The 21622-nt window shown below is 39.7% G+C and overlaps 1 protein-coding gene across 5 annotated transcripts in view; it reads right to left on the reverse strand.

Moving 5' to 3' along the window:
* Positions 1-550: 550 nt before the first annotated feature.
* The window catches only part of POU2F1 (POU class 2 homeobox 1), a 46102-nt gene continuing 25030 nt past the window's right edge, over positions 551-21622 (reverse strand). For all 5 annotated transcript variants that reach the window (XM_054270324.1, XM_054270323.1, XM_054270322.1 and 2 more), the window contains 9 exons: positions 15619-15713; positions 13437-13610; positions 9587-9728; positions 7338-7483; positions 6662-6841; positions 3742-3847; positions 2985-3330; positions 2147-2235; positions 551-998 (listed from right to left, as the gene is read on the reverse strand). In XM_054270324.1, coding sequence (XP_054126299.1) covers positions 688-998; positions 2147-2235; positions 2985-3330; positions 3742-3847; positions 6662-6841; positions 7338-7483; positions 9587-9728; positions 13437-13610; positions 15619-15713 — 1589 coding nt within the window. In that variant the 3' untranslated portion in view covers positions 551-687. The remainder of the gene's footprint in view (positions 999-2146; positions 2236-2984; positions 3331-3741; positions 3848-6661; positions 6842-7337; positions 7484-9586; positions 9729-13436; positions 13611-15618; positions 15714-21622) is intronic.

A 21622-nucleotide genomic window follows, 5' to 3' on the forward strand; every position in this document is an offset into this window, starting at 1 on the left:
ACAAACGCGTCCAAACTATATATATAAAAATAATAATAATAATAATCATAATAATAATAATAGAGATACACCAGTAATACAGGCCTGCCTAAATTGTACCAGTTAAGAAAGGAACCCCCAACATGATTGATACGATTATAAACACCTTGTATGACATAATGGCCTGTACAACAGACCTATAAAATGATAATTAAAAAAGAAAGATATTTAGACCAAAAAAACCAAGAAATCCCCTTCCTATGTTTGAACTGATAACCCACCTTAACTTGTCATTGTGACTGCTGGAAATGATAAGTAGTCCTTTCACTTTTTTTGTGTTTTTGCGGTTTTTAGTTTTTTTGTGGTTTTTTTTTTTTTTTTACATTTTTGGTTAGAAAGTTCTCCGATCCATGAAGCGATCCTGAAAAGACAGTGTTTATTATAAAATTAGGCAAATGTCTGTCCCAGCTTTAAATCCTTCCTGTTTTGCTTTTGTTTTTTTTTTTTCTCCTTTTTTTTTGGTTTTTTTTTTTTTGTTTCGTTTTTTTTTAAATATTTTTCCTTCTCTCTCTCTCTCTTTCTCTCTCTCCCTCTTGTCCCCAGCAACACGGTGAGAGGATGCCCACGGCATTTTCAGTCCATCGACCGGGCTGGCAGCCGATCCCAGCGCACAGTGACCCAGGCTGCTGGAGCAGAGCCCAGCCCGGCTCACTGTGCCTTGGAGGCAGTAGTGGTGGTGGACGTGGCCCCGCTGGCAGAGGCCACTGTCAGGAGAGAGTTCTGGATGGACTCGGCTGAGGTGGAGGTGGCGTGAAGGCTGGCGACTGGTCCAGAGGCCCCTGCGGAGGCTGCAGCTGCAGAGACCAAGCTAACTGGGTTGCTGGTGAGCAGAGAAAGGTTCTGAGGGTTCAGGAACAGAGGGGCAGTGACGATGTTAGGGGTACCTCCAGCATTGGCAAACACCAAGTTTCCAGTTGCATCCAGTGATGTTATTGGAAGAGAGCCACCGGATGCAAGAGCTAAAAACAGGGAAAGTTGAGCAGGGAGGAGATAACGTTAACAGTAAGCAACAATGCAAAATGAGCCTAAAAGCAAGGGGTCTCTGCATTTGCCTTTCTCTGATGCGTGTGCTCTCTAAATCGCTTGTTTGAGATCTTGCAGATCCTAAAATGCATCTTTCATTTGCTGCTAAACTAATTCCACTGTGCCTTTCCTCAGCTCTTTTAGTACGATACTGGTCTATGTTTTCTGCCACAGAGAGTCTGTGCACCCAGCCAACTTGCACTGGGAAGGGTTGAGATGAGGGTTCACGTGAAATGACAGCTATCACAAGATGGAGAAGGTCATGTAACCTTGAGTGTAACATTTTAAATGTTGACATATAACCAACCACTGTTACAACTTACTCTCATGGGTCTACAGTGTTCAGTCTGCCTTAGATTATGATCTCCTAAATTTATCTGTGACACTTTATGAAATGGTTCTTTCTTGCAACCTAGAAACAAGATTTGTTCAGCTAGTTTAGAGGATATTTGAACACACAGGTTTTACCTAGCTCTTTAGACACTTGTACCATCCAGTTTTTACGGGTGGCAAACTATGAACAACTCTTGCTGAAGCCAGAGGTAACTTTTGCCTTTGTGCTACTTCCAAAACAAATAAATATATCCTCTTCTGAATGTGGATTTATGTATTTCAAGTTCTCCGTAAGGATTTCAGGAGGCAGAATGTTTGTTGCAGGTTCTTTTCTAAAACATATGAAGACAAGAATTCAGGATCAAGATTTGCTCAGAACTGCCCTTCCCAGAGACCTCAGAATGGTGCAGGTCTGCTCAAGCAGACTACAGAAGAGCTATAAAAAGCAAATCTCTAACCTGCTAAAGACACAGGCCAATGAGGCAAGGACAACAAAATAAATTCCAGATTGACTTCAGTATCTTAAACGCCTCCTTTAAATCATACACAGCTCTGATTCCCTATCAGAAGTTGTACCTGCTCTTATCTCTGTGACCCACAAAATGTATTTGCACATTTAATTTTTTTTAAAGCCTTTACTCCTACAGAATTTATGCCTAGTGCTGAGGAGTCAGTGCTCTCTGGTAGACAAAATAAGAGTGCATAAACTGAAGTTGTGTGATAGAGATGCATTAAAAGGAACACTACTGACCTTGAATAGTTGCCAGTGTACTGTTGCTCATCAGGGCCGGGCTGAGAGCACCACCTAATGTCCCTGGATTGAGACTGAGTAAGGCACCTCTGCAGCAAGATCATGGAAGAAGTGGGAAAGAGAAAGAGTGTTACTTTTAAGAAAAGGTTGTCACTGTTCAAAAGTACACCATCATATTTTTAAAAAGGGGGAAGGGCAAGGAGGGTGAAAAGACCAGAGATCAAGGGCTATTTTTGGATTATTTTACCTTTTAACTCCATGAGGGGTTCATGACATGCCCAAAGTACAAGCACTGTAAATACATTACTTGCATTGTTGGTGTAAAATGTTCTTGTAAAGTATTTTGGGAAAACTGTTAATTGTTAGAGAACTATCATCCTCTCCCAAATGCAGATAAGAAATATGTAATTCAAGAGGAATTAAACATCTGTCTGAGCAACATTTCTAAAACTGTAACTTCGACAACACATCATTTTCCATTTTTAAGAACTTCTTGCTCATGATGGAGAAATGAACAGAGAGGTGTGAAGTGGGTCTAGGTTATCTCTCCATTTTACAATTAATAGAACAGATTCTATGGTTCAGTGCTAAGTTGCAGTTTTTAAGTCAAGCTCTGCAGTGGGATGAATGATTTATCAAACAACATCACTGCAACACAGCTTTTTCACCTTTAAAATGAGCACAGTATTTGTGTACTGTGATGGGAATGGTCCATTCCCATCTATGAGTAAACCGTCAGAATCTGAGATAAATGACAGCGATACAAAAAATCAATTTACCCCAAGAATTTTCCTTCACTCTTCTATCACCTAAAAGGGTGTGCAAAATGGATCCTTACCCAGCTGCAAACTGCGAGGATGCCATCAAGCCTGGGTTTAGCCCTGCTGCAGCAGCCATGGCAGCAAGACTTGCATTTGCAGGCAACTGTGCAGCTCCTTGTAAGGCGGCCGCTGCCGCTGTTTGCAACCCTGACGCCGTTACCATCACCTGGCTGGTCCCGAGAGGGGAGGACAAGGGGGTGGAGGTTGTCTGTGTTGTGCTGGTCTCACTGGCACTGGAGGCCTCGGAAGTGGAGGCTGAGGCAGAAGGGGAAGGGCTCGGGGCGGGTGATGTCACTGCCGAAGAAGCCGGAGGTGCTGTTGAAATCACTGTCGCCGTGTTGTTGGAGGTGGTTTCTGTTGTGCCTGGAAGAATGGTTCTGGTCAGACCAGTACAAAACAGGGACACCAGACGAGAGAAACCCCTGCCCACCTGATCTCAACTGCATGTCCAGCTGGAAGGGGCACAAGCACGCATTTCTGTAGTACCAAGAGTTCAAACGAAAAAATGAAATTACACTTCCCAATGCGGGGGGCTGAGGAGCTCCAGAAGTCAGCAATGAAATACAGTATATTTTGTTTCAGCACCACCTGTGGTTTTATTCCTGGAAAAGTCAACTCAGTGGTCACAAAAACTGAAGCTTCTTAGTGCAGCAACAAGGAAGGATGACAGGAATGTCCTGGGATAGCAGTGACCAATAGTGAATGACTCTTTTAAGAATTCAAAAGGGACAAACGGCAGGGGTTGATGTGGTGGCAGCAGAGATCAGCCCTTACCTGTGACTGACAGACTGGTGACAGCAGGACTGGCCAGAGGGAGCACGGGGTTGACAGTCAGGGTTGTAGCTGCACTGCTAGTCACAAGGCTTGGCGTGGTTGCCACCTGGAGGTCAAAACCGAATAAAACTGCTCAGCTGCTCAAAGGCAGAGTTACACACTAGACCTTGATTTCTTTCTTTCCATCCTCAGCTGAGGAAGTTATCAGCAAAAACACTGCATATTAACTAATTTTTTTTTGTAATTTGGTTACTTATCACTCAATGAAACAAACATAGCATCTTCTCTAATTACAAGCAGTATGTTTATTCCTAATAACTCAGTACTTGAAAGCAGATACATCCCTATCCATATTGTCTCAAGACTACAAGTTGGCCCTCTCTGCCACCCCACAAAGACAGCACCTTGTTTTAACAGAGACACTCTTAAGAAGGAGTTACAAAATATATTATTTCTACTTTTTTTTCTTGTTTTAACATCTTTTCAGCTCCAAATCTTTCTCTGACAAAATTATGTAAATGCCCCAGCATTAATAAAGGTATTTAGAATAGTGTGTTTATATGGAGCAGCAGAATAACATTTCACTTTTATTCAACCAAACTATAAGCTTTACTTTGATAAGCTTCCTTGTGCCAGAGGAAGGATCCCTGAATTTTAAAACATACAAATGGATTTTTCAATCGTGGATGGCTTATTACAAGAAAGCTACAATAAACTGAAGACATTACAGACAAACACCAAAGATTTAAGGTTGGAGAAACCAGCTTATAAGGAAAAATGAAATATAAGGAAAGGACTTTTTATGGACAAGAAATGGTGTCCAGCAGTAATATTTGAAGGCTGTTATACATCAATGAGAGAAATGAATCCTTTAGAATTGCCCAAGAGAACATAGCCAAGGATATAGGCTAAACATTCCTCCTTTCCAATCTCTTACCTTAAGTCTATTATCAGAGAAATATCTCTCCAGCCTCTTACAGGGAATCAAATGCTTCACGCATTTTAAACAAGACTGGGGCAACTGGGACAGATCTGAAAGCTTTCTGCCCATCTCAAACAGTGTATGAAATTAAGAGGAGCTGGATGCACAGTACACCTCCCACTAATGCAGTCCAGCCACCACATCTGTCATCTGTCCAGCAAGCAGTTAAGGCCAAGGTCACCATCCCTATTTCAGGGCAGAGAATGACCTGGAATTAATACAGCTCACCCCCGTGGTTCCAGTGAGTGACTCCAGCCAATGCAAGAGGAGGCTGCCCCCAAAAGGAGCCTTCCCCTCCAATCCTGCTGCAGAGCCCTTGCCCTCGTGCAGCCAGGCTGCAAGTCACACTGGCTATCTAACCACACTGAAAATTCATCATTGCTCCTCACGTGGCTAATTTGCAGTCAAACTACTAAAGTAAGCCCAAGCATCCTATGGACACAATCTCTAGAGCTGACACAAGGAATCAACAAAGCACAGTCAGTGAAGGCTGGTGGCAGCAGGGCTGGAACATCCATTTGAGTAGCAGCACAGTATTAAGAGAGGCTTAGAATGAGTGAAAACACTGGTGAAACTTCACTGATGAAAGGGAGACTGTGGTTAACACCTCAATTTCTCATATACAATGGCAGATTATAGCAACAGGAAAATTTCCCTAGGAAAGCTCCTTTAAGTTGCAGTCTGAGAGAACTTGCACAGTTCCTAAAATATACTATCATAAATCTCACTATATTCTGCTTCGGTAGCAAGGCATGCAACCTTGCTTTGAAACTGGGCAAAAAAAATCCCAAACCAAAATAACAATAAAAAGGACTAGGTACACTTAACACAGCCCTTCCCCTGAAACAAAAGGTTGCATGCACACACCCTGAGACAAGGATGAGGGGAGAGAATAACACGTCACCAAAATTAATGGTTTAATGAAGTACTGGAAGATATTAGCTACTACAGTGATGAGGGTGGAATAAATACTACAAAAGGACAGCTACAGGCTACATAAATTCCACCACATTCCTATTAGCATAGCTACTATGAAATCTAATAGCTACTGTTTCTATTTATGAAAACAGACCTCCATGGACATTGGTAGCAAAGGTGCTGAAGGAACCTTGATGCATGTGTTTTGTTACTCTTATTTTCATGAAGTTTGTGTTTACCTGAGGTAAATACAAGTGTGGGAAATTAATTACATGAGTATTAGCTAAACTGTTCTTCTGTTCCATGCCTTTCTTTTATATAAATAATTTCTGACTCGAAATAACAACAATGGTATCGTTGGATTTGCGTAACCTAAGTCTCCAAATGATACAGAATCAAAGGATGAGTAAGTCTGGAAGGGACCACAGTGGGTCCTTGGGTCCAATCTCCCTGCAGGGTCAGTCCTAGAACACATGGCACAGAATTGAATCCAGATGGTTCTTGAGTAACCCCAGTGAGGGAGACTCCACAGCCTCTCTGGGCAACCTGTTCCACTGCATGACACATTTTACTGCTGCTCATTTACTGACCAGAGCTGCTAAAATAAGAGGTGGCTGAGAGAGCTAATAAGCACTTTAAAAAAATAACAATTATTTTATAAAAATTGTGGATTTTTTTATTTTAAAAATTGAGTAAAAGAAGGAAAGTCCAGATATAAACTGGAGGCATTATCTGAAGTAAGTTCAAAGCAACAACCTCAAATGCAAATTTGGTAGTCAGAATATTTGTTCATGAGCTGACTAAATAAAACACCCTCACTGAAGGGCTGACTAATGCCTGATTTGTCAGCATTATCCCTCTTAGACAGTATCCAGGTGGAACACTCAAAATGCCAGTAAAACATAAATATGTGAGAAAAGTCTGCTGTACAAAGAAGGTGCAGCACGTGTAGCTTCCACAGTGAGCACAGCAGGACTACCTCCACCAGTGATCTTTGTCAACACAGCTCTTGACTCTTACCAGTGAGGTTGGACAAGGGAAAATTGCTTTGATGGGCGAGCTGCTGGTTCCACCACTGCTGGGTGGGTTGATCCTTTTCTCCTTCTGGCGCCGGTTACAGAACCAAACGCGGATCACCTCCTTCTCCATGTTTAGCTGGTCAGCTATCATGGCGATCTCATCCGAGGTAGGCTTTTGGTTCTGACAAAAGAAAATGGGATTTCAAAAGCTCTGAAATTACCTCCTGAAGTTTTGCATCATAGTTTCTTCTCCAGTAGGCAGAAATCTGAATTAGTGATTTAGATCCAGAATCTGGTCAGTGGTACTGTAGAGACAAACCACAGTAGATGCTTCTGCCCTCCATGTAAAAACCTCAAATTATGTGTGCTTAGATTATTGCCTCATTTATCCATCCTCATGAAGGGTACTATTTCAACCTATGTCTGAGTATAGTGGAATGCAAAATCACAACGTCAGTGAAGTGCAAGAACCAGCGAGTTTTTCTGAGGGGGTTTGTGTTTGTTTCTAAAGTGAAACACATGTTCATGCACATTTCTTGGCATGGCTTTTGTATTCCCCTTGTTTAATACTAGCACTTTCCTAAACAGCACAGTAACGGGTTCATTCCAACACATAAAATTGTTAAGTGAAGTTTCTCCATTTTTCCTAGGCTGAGTAGAGCAGCAGGAGCACTGACCTCCAGGAAACTCTTCTCTAAGGCCACACGTATGTTGGTCTCTATGCTGGTGCGTTTCTTCCTCCTACGGTTCAAGCCTTCGATCCCTTGCCCTGGAGAATTCAGGGCACTTGGGCTGGAGAGAGTTGAATCAGATGAGAGGTTTTCTGAAAAAGAAGAAAGTAATACAAATCAGGAGATTTCATCTGAATGCAGTGCAGTCTAATGCAAGTGTTCTTCACCTGTGCAAGGTATGTTAAGACTTGCTCTGTATCTATTCCAAATACATAGAGGTTTATGAAGATCACATGCATTAATCATTGTATTTACAAATTACAACATATACCTGAAACTAAAAAACTACAAATATGCCCAGAGGATGCCCTCTGCTCCTGTATGCTACCACAGCATCCCTTTTACAGTACCTATACAGAGTTTGTCTCCCATATCTCATTCTACTCCCCACTGACTCACTGCACGCCCCAGTTTAAAGGAAAAAGGAGTACTTGATATCCGTGGGCCATAGCTGAAAGTCACAGGCAGTTATGAAAAAAGTCTGAGGAGCCTGAAATTTCTTCTACCCACTCTACAAAATACTCAAGAAAGAGAAGTCCATAACCAGCTCCACAGTGTTCAGTCTCTTCTCTCTGGACATCTTAGCAGACACTCAGGGCTACCAACCACTCTGCACAGCAAGCAGCTCCCCCTTCTTAACTTCACCAGGGCCCTTAACCCCTAATCCTGTCTTTCTGGCTTCACAGAGGAGCAGAGAGAGAACATTTAACCCCACTTTACAGCAGGAATCTAACCAAATGGCAAGTTTCAGCAGGGAATTTAAACAAAATGATTCATTGTGGCTGGAGTTCCTTCATTGCACTGGGGTTTGTGGGTGATAAGCAGGTGCCAAAGTTCACAATGCCCATGATTATTCTGATAGACTCAAATGGGCAAGTATTTTCTAGATTTTTAAAAACAGTAATGGCACCTACAAATATGTGGAAACTCTTCCTCATACAGAAAATTTCACTGAGAACCAGCTGAGTTCCATGGCAATAAATTCTGGAACCACTGGTATGCTTCTCCTGCCTACTTTTACCTAAAAGTAAAATAGAAGCTTCTAAAGTCACCTGAATAATTCTTCCAAAGATTTTCATGGAACTGAGTCAGAGCCAAAGACAATGGCTTGCAGGATGTGAAGAACCATGACACTGTTCACTCAACTTCAGAGAGACAAGTACAAGTATTTCTTCAGGATAGCAGGAGAAATAACCCCTATGACACTCCTTGCAGCACTGGACTTCTCCAATGTTGCTGGAAGGTTTGGGGATCACTGTCCTGTGGACTTGAGCACTCAGTGTGGAGGTATTTATGTTTTCTATCACAGACTTACAACACCTAATGATAACTCCTGTCAGCACAACAGAATGACACTTCCTTTTCTCAGTGCAGGACAAATTTTCAATGCTGCATGAAATTACTTTCAAAATTTCAGAGAATGTTGTAGGTGCCAGCATAAAGCTCTCTCCATTTTGGTAAAAATAGGAAGGCACACACCATCCCTGCCATCTGCTTAACATATCCATCAGTTTTATGCTATGCACAATTGCATACTTGGAAGAAAAATCTGGCTGACAGCACTCTCAAATACTTTCTCTCCTAACACCTAGCAGCACCACACAAGCTCCTTTTCCTGGTGGGAAATAAAAAAAAAAGAACACTACCAACACTGGCATAGTGAATAACTTGTATCCCAGAAAAAAGCTAATATGGGAGGAAAGAAGCACAACCTAACCCACAAAATCTCTTCCTACAGGGAAAAATATTATTTATCTGAACCACTGGAGAGAGATAAAAGGAATGCACACAGGGGTATGGAAGGAGATGGATGCAATAAGCTCTGCCTACTGAAACAACAAATCATGCAACCCTCTCTCTACTACACATCTGAAAAAGAAAGCTAGAAGAGGATTAGAAGTTATATGCATTAACATACACGAAGGAGGAAAACCATGACACATATTGTACCTCATCCCATGCAATGGTTCAGCTGTCTAGAGAACACACTTCTGAAAGTTCATATTGGAACTATTTTGGATGCATACAGGCACATGGAAAGGGAACTATGGACCCTTATTTCTACACCCTCATTTGTCCCATGGGCAGCTACGAAGGCCGGTAGCTTCATAAAACCATAAGGGCACAAACGAAGCAGCTTTTCAAGACCCTACTGATTTTGGTAGGCTGGTGAAGAAATACACAGACTCATTCACCTGCATCATTGAGCCACTTTTCCAGAAGTGGCTTTAACTTGCACATGTTCTTAAAGCTGAGGTTCAAGGCTTCAAAGCGAGAGATGGTAGTTTGGCTGAAGTCATTTCCATAGAGTTTGCCCATAGCGAGCCCAACATCACCCTGGACAAAGAAAGAGAAAAAAGGGATTCACTGACATAGGCACTTCCAAAGCAAGGAATCCTGTCACATTCTGGTGTTGTCTTAGTGACACCACTGCTGTGTGGGATTGCAGTTTCACACAGGCTTTCTCAGCGCTACCAAGATTCATGCTAAAGCAATAATCATAAAGAAATGTCAAACCTCAGTCAGTTTAACCTTGCAACTCTTTCCAGGAAATCCCTGATGCTTTGTCTTCTTAGCATTACCACTGAGCAGCACATTCCACTAAATGTTAACTTGTAATTTTTTTCTTAGTTTTTTAAAATAAGTAAAGGCCAACCTCTCTTTGGGAGTAGATTTAAGTTTTTCTGCATATTTCACACTGGAAGTTCAAATACGCAGAAATGCAATGAATTTACTTTCCCAAATTTGTAGAAAATACTCAGGACAAGATGTCTGCAAACATACATCACATTTAAATAGATGCAGAAATATTTTTATCTGAACTGCAAGTATCTTCTGAGGTTCAAACCCAATTTCTCCCCAATAGATACAAATTTCAAAGCAGACAAGAAGTTGAACCATTTCAAGTAATGATTAACTGCAGTCTTGACTATCATTACCCATCTGCCAGAAAGCTATCCAGGAGATTTACAGGCAGATTACCAACTCTTTACATCCGTTATTGCTTTCTAAATTCAGTTTTAGCTAGCTATTCTGCTAGCAGACATTCTGCTTATCCTAATATTTATGTATATATTATATAGCTGTGTAAGTATACACTTGAAAAGTGGTGTTTAAAAAAAAAGAAATCAATCCATTCTTGATTGTGGCCATTAAAAACACCATAGTATTTTCATGATTTGCTTTAAAGCTGGAAGATCTTGCCCTTTGGGGGAAAAAAAAAGCACTTATATTTCAAGTATACTACTTCTAAAGCAGCTTTATTTAGATTTTTACTTTTTTAAGCACAAAACGAAGTATGAGAAGTGTGGAAGAAGAGGCTGAAAAGCTGGAGCACAGTTAGTGGAGTTTAATTGCAAATGGGTTAGTTGGACTGGGCATAAAGCTCGCTTTTCTCTGAGGTCAGCTCCACAACCACAGCTGGGTATGAGTACACTGACAGCATGCAGAGTGGCCACACACAAGCCAGGAAGAAAACAACCTTTGGGAAGCTTAGTAAATTGTGCAGGTTGAGCAAAGAAAACAATTTCCTTCCTAGAAAAGGACCAGAACAATTGGTTTGTGTGCCCTTCAATCAGAGGAAACACGTGGGAACTCACATTTATGCCTCTACTCATATGCCAGGATTCTGTGCATTTTAAAACTCATAAATCATTCCAAGAGGAGTAGCGTGGATGCTCTTCTAGGTTTATGAAGAAGAAAACCTGGCTATGTAAACCATTTTAGAGATAAGTTGATTTATGTCTTGGCAGGAAAGAGTTATGAAATTTGCTCCAGTCCCCCAACTAAATTTAATTCTGGACTTATGTTGTTCTTACAAACATTTGCCTTCTGATTTAAAATGAATAGTTAACCATTTCTTTGTCAATGCCAAAAGGTGGCAGCATTTCAGCTGCAGGCAAAGGAATTTACATATTGGGATGAGAATTTTATATATTGGGATGGCCCACAGATAGGATGGAACAGAGTATAAAGGCACTGAATACACATCTGATCTACTCTGTAGGCTGACTGAAGCTCTGGTAATGAACTGCAACTGATTATAAGGTGCATCATTGTTGTGTGTACTGGTCTGTTAAGAAGCTCAGATGGTCTAGCAGAGGCAATACCTTTCTTTCACAGAATAAAAATAACATTTTCTAAAATGTTCACTCACGTCTCTTGAACCTGTACTGAGCAATTAGTCCCAGGCCTGCAATGATGCTAAGGTGCAGTTTGCTCATTGTGTTCCTGTGTGTCAAACATGGGGGCATTTTTAAGGAAAACAAACAAAGGGATTTAAATGCATCGCCCACATTTCAGGGTGGGAGAAGAAGCAGAACTGCTGAAATTCAAAACCTGTTTTATTGTTCACACGACAGAATGTAGTAAGTGATTAGTTTGCAATGCAAACTAAATCTTACAATTATTTTTGAAAGGCAGGGGTGGGGTGAGTCTGAAAAAGCTTACAGTACTGCTGGAAATAAATTTCTTTTATCCTCTGAAAGGCAGTCTATTTATCCAACTATAGGAAACCAAAGTAATCAGGGTCTCTAATTATCATCCAATTATGCAATTAGGTTAAAGTTATTAGAACAGCCTAATTACACACATACAAACTCAGAGCAGGATAGGAATGACCGAATGCAATTTTATCACATTCTCAAGATTCCCCTTTTTTAATCTGAAAAGCAAATACTAAAATGTAAGCCTGAGCAGTTGTGTTCATTTTTCCTCACCATGAAAATTCATAACCAGGTCAATAAAGAAAGGCTAACACATAGCTTAAAAAGTCTAGTTGAGCTTTTATAATCATCTCACAGCAGGGCAGATTAAACATAATAATGAGAGATCTACACGACCCTCCTCTGTCAGGCTATAGGGAAGCTATTGTATTTTACCCTATTCTGTGCTGCTCTACTCGAGCTTTTGTGTGTGTCCATCACTTGTATTTCTGTGCCTCCCTCTAGTGGAAAGAAAGGAGGGAAGGAGACACACATGCCAGCAAAACGCACTTCATTTGACTAAGAACATTCTGTTCTTGACTTATAATTATGATGCTGCCAGGAATTCTCATTATCAACTTTGATTTTTCAATTTAGGACTTTGCCAGAAAAATAAATCTGAATTCAGCACATACTTTCAGCTAGAGTAGATTTACTTATTCTACTCCATCACATAGGTTGGACTGACTGCTCTGAGCTCAGACTTTTAAATACTTTGATATTGGCATGCTCTTTCTTCTAGCAAAATCATGCTTATGTTTAACCATGGACTCCTGCCAAAACTAATTGTTTACCTGGGGAGATGTTTTAATTTTGCAGGGGAAAAAATAATTTTGATATTAATAAGAAAGGACTCTTTGAACCAAGTTCCTTTCAACAGAATAATGGAACATATAAATGCACTTTGTACTTCTAATTGTGGTCTTCATTCAACCACCTTCACTACGTTCAAGATTATTTTTCTTCTGCTCTATGGGTATTTCTGAGCTTTTAAACAAACCAAAACAAACCACAACTCCAGTTCACCCTTGTAAGGAGAAAACTTCAAAGGTGACAGTTCTTTCAGGTTTTGTTTAGGAACCTTAGCAAAAGCATTAAATACAGAAATCATTGATGTTTAATAGGAAAATACGCTCGAGAGATAAAAACCCTTTGACATCCAAAGCAACTGCACAGATGTGATACACTTTTTAAACACACAGAGCAGTTAATTGTACTGTATGATTTTTGGAACTTTGTACTTCTGAAGGCAGCTTTAAAGTGCTTTGTCCCATTCATGTCACATCCCATGGAATGAATAGTGCACATGCAATGACATCTGGAGCTGGTAAATGCACGTTTTCCCCTGCTGGGAAAATGGCTATGCTTTAAAACCAACAGGGAAGTAAGACGGATGTATGGCTTTTTCTGTTATTTCTTAGAAATCCCCCACATAAAGGCCAGAGCATAACCCTATTTAAGCAGGTTCTCCTAGGAAATGATGGAATTGTAGTCTCCCCCCAGACTTGAAAGATGAGACCTCAGGTTCCACACTGGCAGGCACTAAGGTACGCAGTCTCACCTGAGTGAATCCAAGTTTGATCCGTCTTTGTTTGAAAGTCTTGGCAAACTGCTCAAGCTCCTCAAGGTCACTGGGCTCCTCCAAGCTGGGAGTGTCGATTCGCTTTGGTGTTGACTGGCTCTGTGGAAGTGGCTGAATGGGGGTTGCTGCTATTGTGCGTGTTGGGGTTGCTGGCTGTTGAGACAGCAAGGAAAGGATGAAAATCAGACTTAAGAGGATAATCAACAGAAATTAAATTCCTAAAAGCTGTGTGATGTTCTTGTGAGAGAGGTCAGTGGATTGGACGTTTCCTGAAATCTGGAAGTTCCTCCGTTTATCAAGATTCCTCTCCAGAACAAGTAAACACAATCCAGAAAACTACAATAGTATCACAGGCTTCTAATGGTTCTGTTGTAAGAGATGTTCAATGGTAACCAACAGCTTTCACTTGCTGCAGAAGCTGCTCAAAGAAAGGCTGAACACACTCTACTTGATATGCTTCTATCACTTATAGACACCTTGGCATTCATCCCTTTTGAAAAAAATTAAAATTGAATCTACTGGTCTTGTGAGGTGGCAGATTGTCATCAGCCCAAAAGATGCAAATCCCCTATTTAATTCTGGAAGAGTGAGCACACGCAGATGTAGCAAACATGGCAAGTTTCCTCCAATGCCATCTCCTGTGACTGACTCAACTGTTCAGGAAAGAAAGACTAGATTTACCTCTAACCCTTCTGTTGACAGTTGCAACAATAAAATGAACATTCTGGTAACACAAGAAATTAGGCAAAGGCAATCTGCAGAAAATTATTCATGCCATGATCAGGTGAGATGCAGAGACAAATCATCTACTCCAGTTAATTTCTAGTCAGTTTAGCTGGGGCTCTTCAGTAAAGGTGATTTCATGCCTCTGTGTCCTGCATCCAGTTCTGAAACTCAGGACTCCTTCAGGGCAAACAAGAACAGCCACAAGTCCAGGCAGCACTAGAGTATTATACAAAGTCTATGCAAAGGTTCAGAAAAGGCTCTTCTAAAAGAAATGGCCTACATATAGCTCAGTCTTTCCATCTTTACATAACTCCTTATGTTGTTTTCCTTCTGGGTTAGTGCAGTGCTTTGCAGTGCACAGCAGATGGTAGAGGGAGGTCAAGAACTATAATTTCATTACTTGAGAAATAATGTAATCATATATGATTTTTCTAGAATTGCAGATACATGTGTCACACTTAAAGGTTTTTAATATTTTTTAATTTATATTAATCATAGTGGGTAATTACTGCAATATGTCTTCACTGATTTCACCCACTTTACATAATTTATTCTTTCTTAGTGGTTTTAATATTTTTTTTTAATCAAAGAATAATCTTTAGTGTGGAATCATCCTGCAAGCTGAGGTATGAGCTAGAGGTGAGACAAATTCCATTTTCCACATGGTGCATGAAAACTACCAGAGGTGGTATAATAGAAAATGTAGTTTTCTAAGACTCTGATAGACTCAGGCACCTTATTGCAGACTAGAAAATTCTTGTATGTAACCGAGGTGGCAGGAAGATACTGTGTGATATTACATGGTATTTGAGAAACAGCATGCAGCCATGAAACTAAACTGCACAGTAAAACCCAGAGCCAAGCACGACTAAATTTGCAGGCATGTGCAACCTTAAAATTGCTTTTCTTATAGTCTGAAAACTTAATCACAGAGCTCTAATATTTTAATATACATCTATCAGAATATTCGAATATTTCATTTCTAACAATCTTTTCAGTTTCACAGATGCTAACTGATAAGACTGGCAGTGACTTAGCAGTGATTGCAAAATAACTACACTAAAATAAAGATAGGTTACCACTGCAATCTTCAGAAAGAGGCTTGTCAGTGAACCCCTTTTGGAGTTTTTGAGGGAGCTCACACCTTGCTCCTCTGAATTTTCAAGAAAACCTTACAGGAAATGAAACAATGCTCTAATGCCATTAACTCAAGGTACCAATCATGAAAATTTCCAGCTAAAAATCCACTTTAGAACATTAAAGCCTGAAAGAGGCACATCGAGGTGGGAGCTACAAGTGCACTGCTATAGCTAGAAAGACAAATGCATGGTTATAGCTACAACATCTATTCAGGTAACTAATACAAAGGGTCCATTCACTTGCCATGGTTTAAATCCCCTCAAAGCAAGTCAAGAAGTGTAGGGAAAAGCCTGACCTGCGAGGCAAGGGTGATGCTTGGCTGAGACTGCAGGAGGTTGGCTTGGCTTTGCTGAGGTAGTTGCGTTAAGAGATTCTGCGCTTGCAGGAGACCTGCAGAGAGAAAAGGGAGTGGTTGGTTTGTCATTCAAAAACACTAAAACATGAAATGAGGTAAAACAAGGCTCTTGCCAAATGATGGAAGGTTTAAAAAAATTGAGATGGGAGCTTCTGTTTCATCAATGCATAGATAAGTTCAGACTTTGGAGTTTTCAGCCCCAAATCCCCTTGCATTTCCCTGAAGGGTAAGTGGTGATGGAAGGGAAAGAGGGAGAAGTGTGTGTAAGCGTCCTCTGCAGAAAGAGTTGGTAATGATCTAGGTCATCCCAGTCCTGTGTGCAGGAATCACTTACTGCCCCTTTCAGCATGCAGAGTTTGGATGCACCTCTTCTGGTAACCAAGAGCTGACCATGAATTGTGGAGCCATATAAAATACTGAGACTAATGAGATCAAATTCATCAACTGAATGCTAATTAAAATCACAAATTTGGCTTCTTGATCACCCTCCTTCCTCTCCAAACCACCCCATGCCAGCTGCCTAACAAGAAGGAAGCTTTCTGGCAGACTTAAGCAGACCACACCAGAAGACACAACAAGCCTAGATAACTCCTTCTTGGGTCAAATAAAGTAGGAATCTTTTGGAAAAGTAATTGGAATTAAAATTTAGGTAAGATACTGAACACTACTCAATTTTAACAAATAGAATAAACAGTACAATGAATATGGGAAAACCCTGCTACTATGAAAAAGTGCCAACATCAAAGAACAGCTGCAACTGATAGAACCAGTATGTATAATAGGCTGTCAATCTACAAATAAATTCCCTTACAGTCCACTATTTGTACAGTTTATTAAATCTCTGAGGAAACAGATACATGCCTGCATCTCTAAATACTTTAAACTACTAGAAACCATAATTTTTTTTTCATTTCTAATGCAAAAACATATCTATTTTTGAGAGACAGAATCTTGACAAAAATATACCTACAGTCAGTCAAATCCCTCAATTTTACTGTGAAAAATGTTAACTGTTATTTTTCATGTACCTCCTGGCTACAACTATCAATTTCCACTAAAACAATTAAGAACCCAACTAATTAAACTTACATTTCAATATGCCTAGTCCCTAAAACCCAGGGGGAACAACAGATGGATGGACTGCTATGCCACCATCAACTATGTAGCACTTGAATTCGACATCATCAGCTGCCTGATCTACCTCTTAGCAGAATAAAGGCAGGGGAAACAGAATTTAGGACTGGATAAATACCAAGTGAAGAACTGGATGTTTTATGCAAGGTTAAGGGCATAAGAGACATGGAAAGAGGGATTACTCTGGTTAAGAAGGAGAAAATGTATGCTCAGTAAGGGATACACAAGCATAGAAGAATTATCATCTGACAGCAATATTTGATTTTTGTTTAACAAAGAACTGAATATGTATTTTAAACAATCTTGTTGCTATCAAGATGCTCAGGACCTACAGAATACAGCCAGCTGCTTATGTAACATAATAGCACACCACAGACAACAATGTAAGTTTGCTCTGCACCACATAATCAACGTGTTCCAGCTGTGTTTTTGAAAAACCACAGTGAGGGAACAGAGCTGCTCAAGGAACTTCCAAGACAGCCACCTACTACAGCCACACACTGCTTTTTACAATGCAAATATTTGTTCACTTGAAAGATGATTTTAGCTGCCCAAATGTAAATATTAATTAGTAAACAGTCACCTCTAAGTGCAGAGTTTTTACCTTAATTCAGTGACAGTGAATTTGAAACTGACAGCTTGAAAGAGAAAGGGGCAAACCCATCACACTGTCACTACAGAGTGGCTGTAAACAAACAAATGAAAACCAGGCAGCCAACAGTGATGACATTTGAGTTCTAGTCACTGGTAACACCACTGATTACAAGTTACTGACTTGTCTTATGACTGCAATCAGAGTAATTAGGACTGGCCTTTTGTGACTTTCTGTCCCCAGAGAAATCCCAGAGGATGTTTTTCTGGCATTAACAATTTTGCTAAAGAGCACAAGATGACTACAGTCTTCCCAATTTTATTCTCACTCACATGGTCAGAAGTAATTATAATGGAATTACCAGCATAAAATAATCTGAACACGTTTAATCTACTCTGTTTCTACATAATTTTATCCTATGTAAGAGCTGCTGACAGAAGGTGTCATAGGCAGAAACTGGAGACACAACAAGCCAATTCAACCTGCAGCTGACTGAAGGGGATGGGGAAAGCAGCTGGAATATTTTGGAAATGTGTCTCCCCCTGATCACAGCCTTTTCAGGCACACACACTGGGCACTCCATGGCTCTCAGGGGTGGGCAGCTGCAGCTGTGCTCTTTTAAGACATGACTTGAACCAGTCTGAGCTCCTCCTTCATTACTTTTCTGAGAAGAAATCCCTGAGGTCCAAAGTAACTTCAGTGACTGAACTTACAGAGCACATGGCACTGCTTTTTCTAAGTAAACACACATCTTTTAGTCACCTGCTGAGATCCTGGCATTTCAGACACTGCTGTTTCCTTAAAGACTCATACTGCCACCAATACTGCTTAACATCTTTATTACCAAGTAGGCTGATGGGACAAAATAGATTCTCAGCAGGTCTGTGGACAATGCCCAAGATGGGGAAGTGGTCAACAGGCCAGAAGCCAGGGTAACAGGATGGAACAGGTGAGTGAGCTGGTTTTTTAGCCTGATCAGAAGACTAAGGTGAGATGCTACTGCTTTCTTCAAAGACAGAAATGGACTCTGCTCAAGGGTACACTGTAATGAGATTCAATGGCTATCAGAACATGGAAAACTCCAACTAGATATAGGAAAACCATTTAATTTCTTTTACCATGACAGCAGTCAACTCTTGGGGCAGGTACTCGAGAATGTTGCAGAAGCCCCATTCATGGACATGTTCAATTCAACTGGCCGAGGTGTTGAATAGCTGCTGTAATTGGACCTGCTTTGAACAATTCTACCTGGTCTCTAGAGGTCCCTTCCAACCCACATGATTTTTTTGAACATATAAAAGCTGCCATTGTACTTGTATACTTCACATAGGTCATATTCCTAACCCTCTGTCCTGGGTTTAAAGAGTCTAGTGCTATTATTGCATTAAATATGGTACACAAATCACCTATGTGGCACTCTACAAGAATGACTGCATGGAGGTAGATAAGGATCTATGCAGAAGTATGATAGTTTAGAGTCTTTTTTTTTTAATAGTTATAGTAAATAGATCTATTGTCATTCAGGATTTTTGCTGTAATGTCTAAGAGCAGCATGAATAATGGTCCAAGCCAAAAAACTCTTCCTGCCAGCCAAGAGTCCCTCAGGACTGATCTGGGGTTCGGTTCTATCTAAAATTAAACAAAAGATAAAACAAACATTCAAGCACAGACTTTTTCAGCATAATTTTTAAAAACTTGGCCCAGAAGCATAATGCATAATTCATCCCAAACTGATCTCCCAAAAGAGTGAATTTTTTCATGTAAGAACTTGACTGCTTTATCTCTGCCAAAGCTGTTCATCCCCTCACTGGAAGTTAGCTTGCAAGACAAAGCCATTACAAGGACTTCCACATGAGTGAGGTCTCAAAGTCTGTATAATACATATGAGAAAAGAAAACAGGATAGGATTTGGCCCAGGCAACTTTACAATAAAAAAAAAATCATAAAGGCAGTCTTTAATAATAAATAGCAATAACTTGAGACTAGGTAGATCCAGTTTCAATGTTTATAGTTAATTAGTAGCTTGTCTTCCACATTTTCCTTTCTGGATGTTTTCTTTGTAAGTACTATTTCTAAATCTCACTGTGATACAGTCTTTGCTTAGATCTCAACAACTCCTATTTGCAAGATTAATTTATATTAAACACAGCACCATTTCCCCCTCTGTTCAGATTTTACTGATACCATTTGTATTAGCAATATCTCACAAGTAAAAAGGTGAACAGTCACCTGATGAGGGTAATATTTTTAAGAAGCAGCTCTAATTGTACTAAGGGATGTTAAATTGATTATTTTAGAGACAGCTCTATTAGATACAAGAGCAGATACAAGAGATATAAAGGTATTACAAGGTGCTACATTCCTGCTGGTGACTTTAACAATAATATGAACAACAGTTGCACTGAATAAGAAAATGTTCCAAATTTCTATTTCCATTCAATCTTCTCCATATCTGCTGAGGCTTGAAACAATTCTTTCAGTTATGATGTTATCAATTACCAGCCATGAAAAATGGGAACTTTAAAATTTGTTTCATATAAGCCCCTAAATAGCCAGAAATCGTGTGAAAAAGGAAGGTGACTACATTAGACATACGGCAGTGGATTTATGGGGAAAATTTCCTCTCTGCTGCTGGGAGCTATAATGTGTGTGTTGAAGAAAGATAGTAGAATAACATCCCAATTATTGATTAATATTTTAGGTACTGAATTTCCTAAATTTTTTCAAAAGTTGAATCTCGGCTCACGATGTTAAATCCCTTCAACAATCTAAATACAATTGCTGATAACTGCATTTCTCTGTACCCTTTGCCTCTTGAAGTAAAACATTTTTCTTCACCAAATGTTTACATCTTCTATAATCTTGTCTAGATACACTATTATTCACTTATTTCCCTCAAAACTCTTCTCATTTAAAAACAGTGTTTCTCATTTACATGACTACATGGCATACACAAAATATGTAGCATAGGCTGTAAAGCAAGAAATTTCTTCCAGAATACATAATCTAGACACAAATCTGAATTTTTATGTTCATTATTAAATGTGTACATATATAAATCTCCATGCAATACCAATGAAGCATAAAAGAAAAAAAGAATGCCACTGGTTTTGAAGAAAATTCTATGCTAGTTTCTTTAGAATATTTATTATTTTATGAAGCTGACTAATGGAGCAATAGGACATGAACAACACGGAAAAGTCAGATGCAACAGGAAATAACAAAATAACAATACACACTTTCTCAATCTTTCTCATAAATAATAATGTACTGTTTGAGATCTTCTAACCATAACCATGAAACACTGCAAAAAAAAACATATCAAAAAGTGATATAGGGGGTATTATGACACACATGTTGCTTTATCATTGAGTGCTCATAAAGAAAATGAGATCTATTCAAGCATTTCAGTTTGGAAGGCTGTCACACACTAATGGCCTATGGTCAGAATTCAGCATATAAATCTTCCTACATTTTTGAGCTATTCAATTGTCCAGGCTGCACATTACCAGTAAAACATGATGTCTCTACCTCCACTGCGTCACTGAGGACAGCAATATGCAGCTCTTAAATTGTACTGAAGAAATGATTTTTCAGAGATGGCCTCTGGAAAAGGTACTGTGAAAATCTCATCTAGTACTTATTCTACTTCAGAAGATTTTAAGCAAACAAGAAAGCCTTCCCTTCTATAATTCAAACAACTCATTTTGGGGAATGAATACAATGGGCTTCTCTTAGTTTTCTTTTCTGTAAAGCATCTTCAAAGGTATTTTATAAAATCACAAGAATTTATCTCAAAATGTAGGCAGACAACAATACCAACGAGTTTTTCAAAACAATGCTTTTGTGCTTGCTGTTTTCTTAAAAAAATGTATTAAAAAGAAAACCCCAAGCACCTATTTTGAAGAATTCTTGAAGTAAACTTTAGTGCTTTGATTTCTTCTGGTAGAGTATGTTAAGTTTACAAGTTCTGCTTCATTTTAAGAAAGCAGTCCATCACTAAATGCTCTCATGAATAGCCTTTCAGCCATTTTCTTCCAGTGCTGGTATAAAATCTCTCCTAAATCAAGTCCTATTAAAAGGAAGGTAATTTTGCCTAACCCTTTATTCAAATGTGAGAGCACTCAGACAGTAAGCGTCCTTCAGCGTAATGGAAAGCCAGTTCTATCCAAGTCATAGTATGTAAGAAGGAATGATGCATGAAAAAATTGAAAAGAA

The sequence above is a fragment of the Melozone crissalis genome, unplaced genomic scaffold, assembly GCF_028551555.1.
Source record: "Melozone crissalis strain CALT ecotype California unplaced genomic scaffold, PUWL_Pcris_2 ptg000009l_1, whole genome shotgun sequence".
Lineage (NCBI taxonomy): Eukaryota > Metazoa > Chordata > Aves > Passeriformes > Passerellidae > Melozone > Melozone crissalis.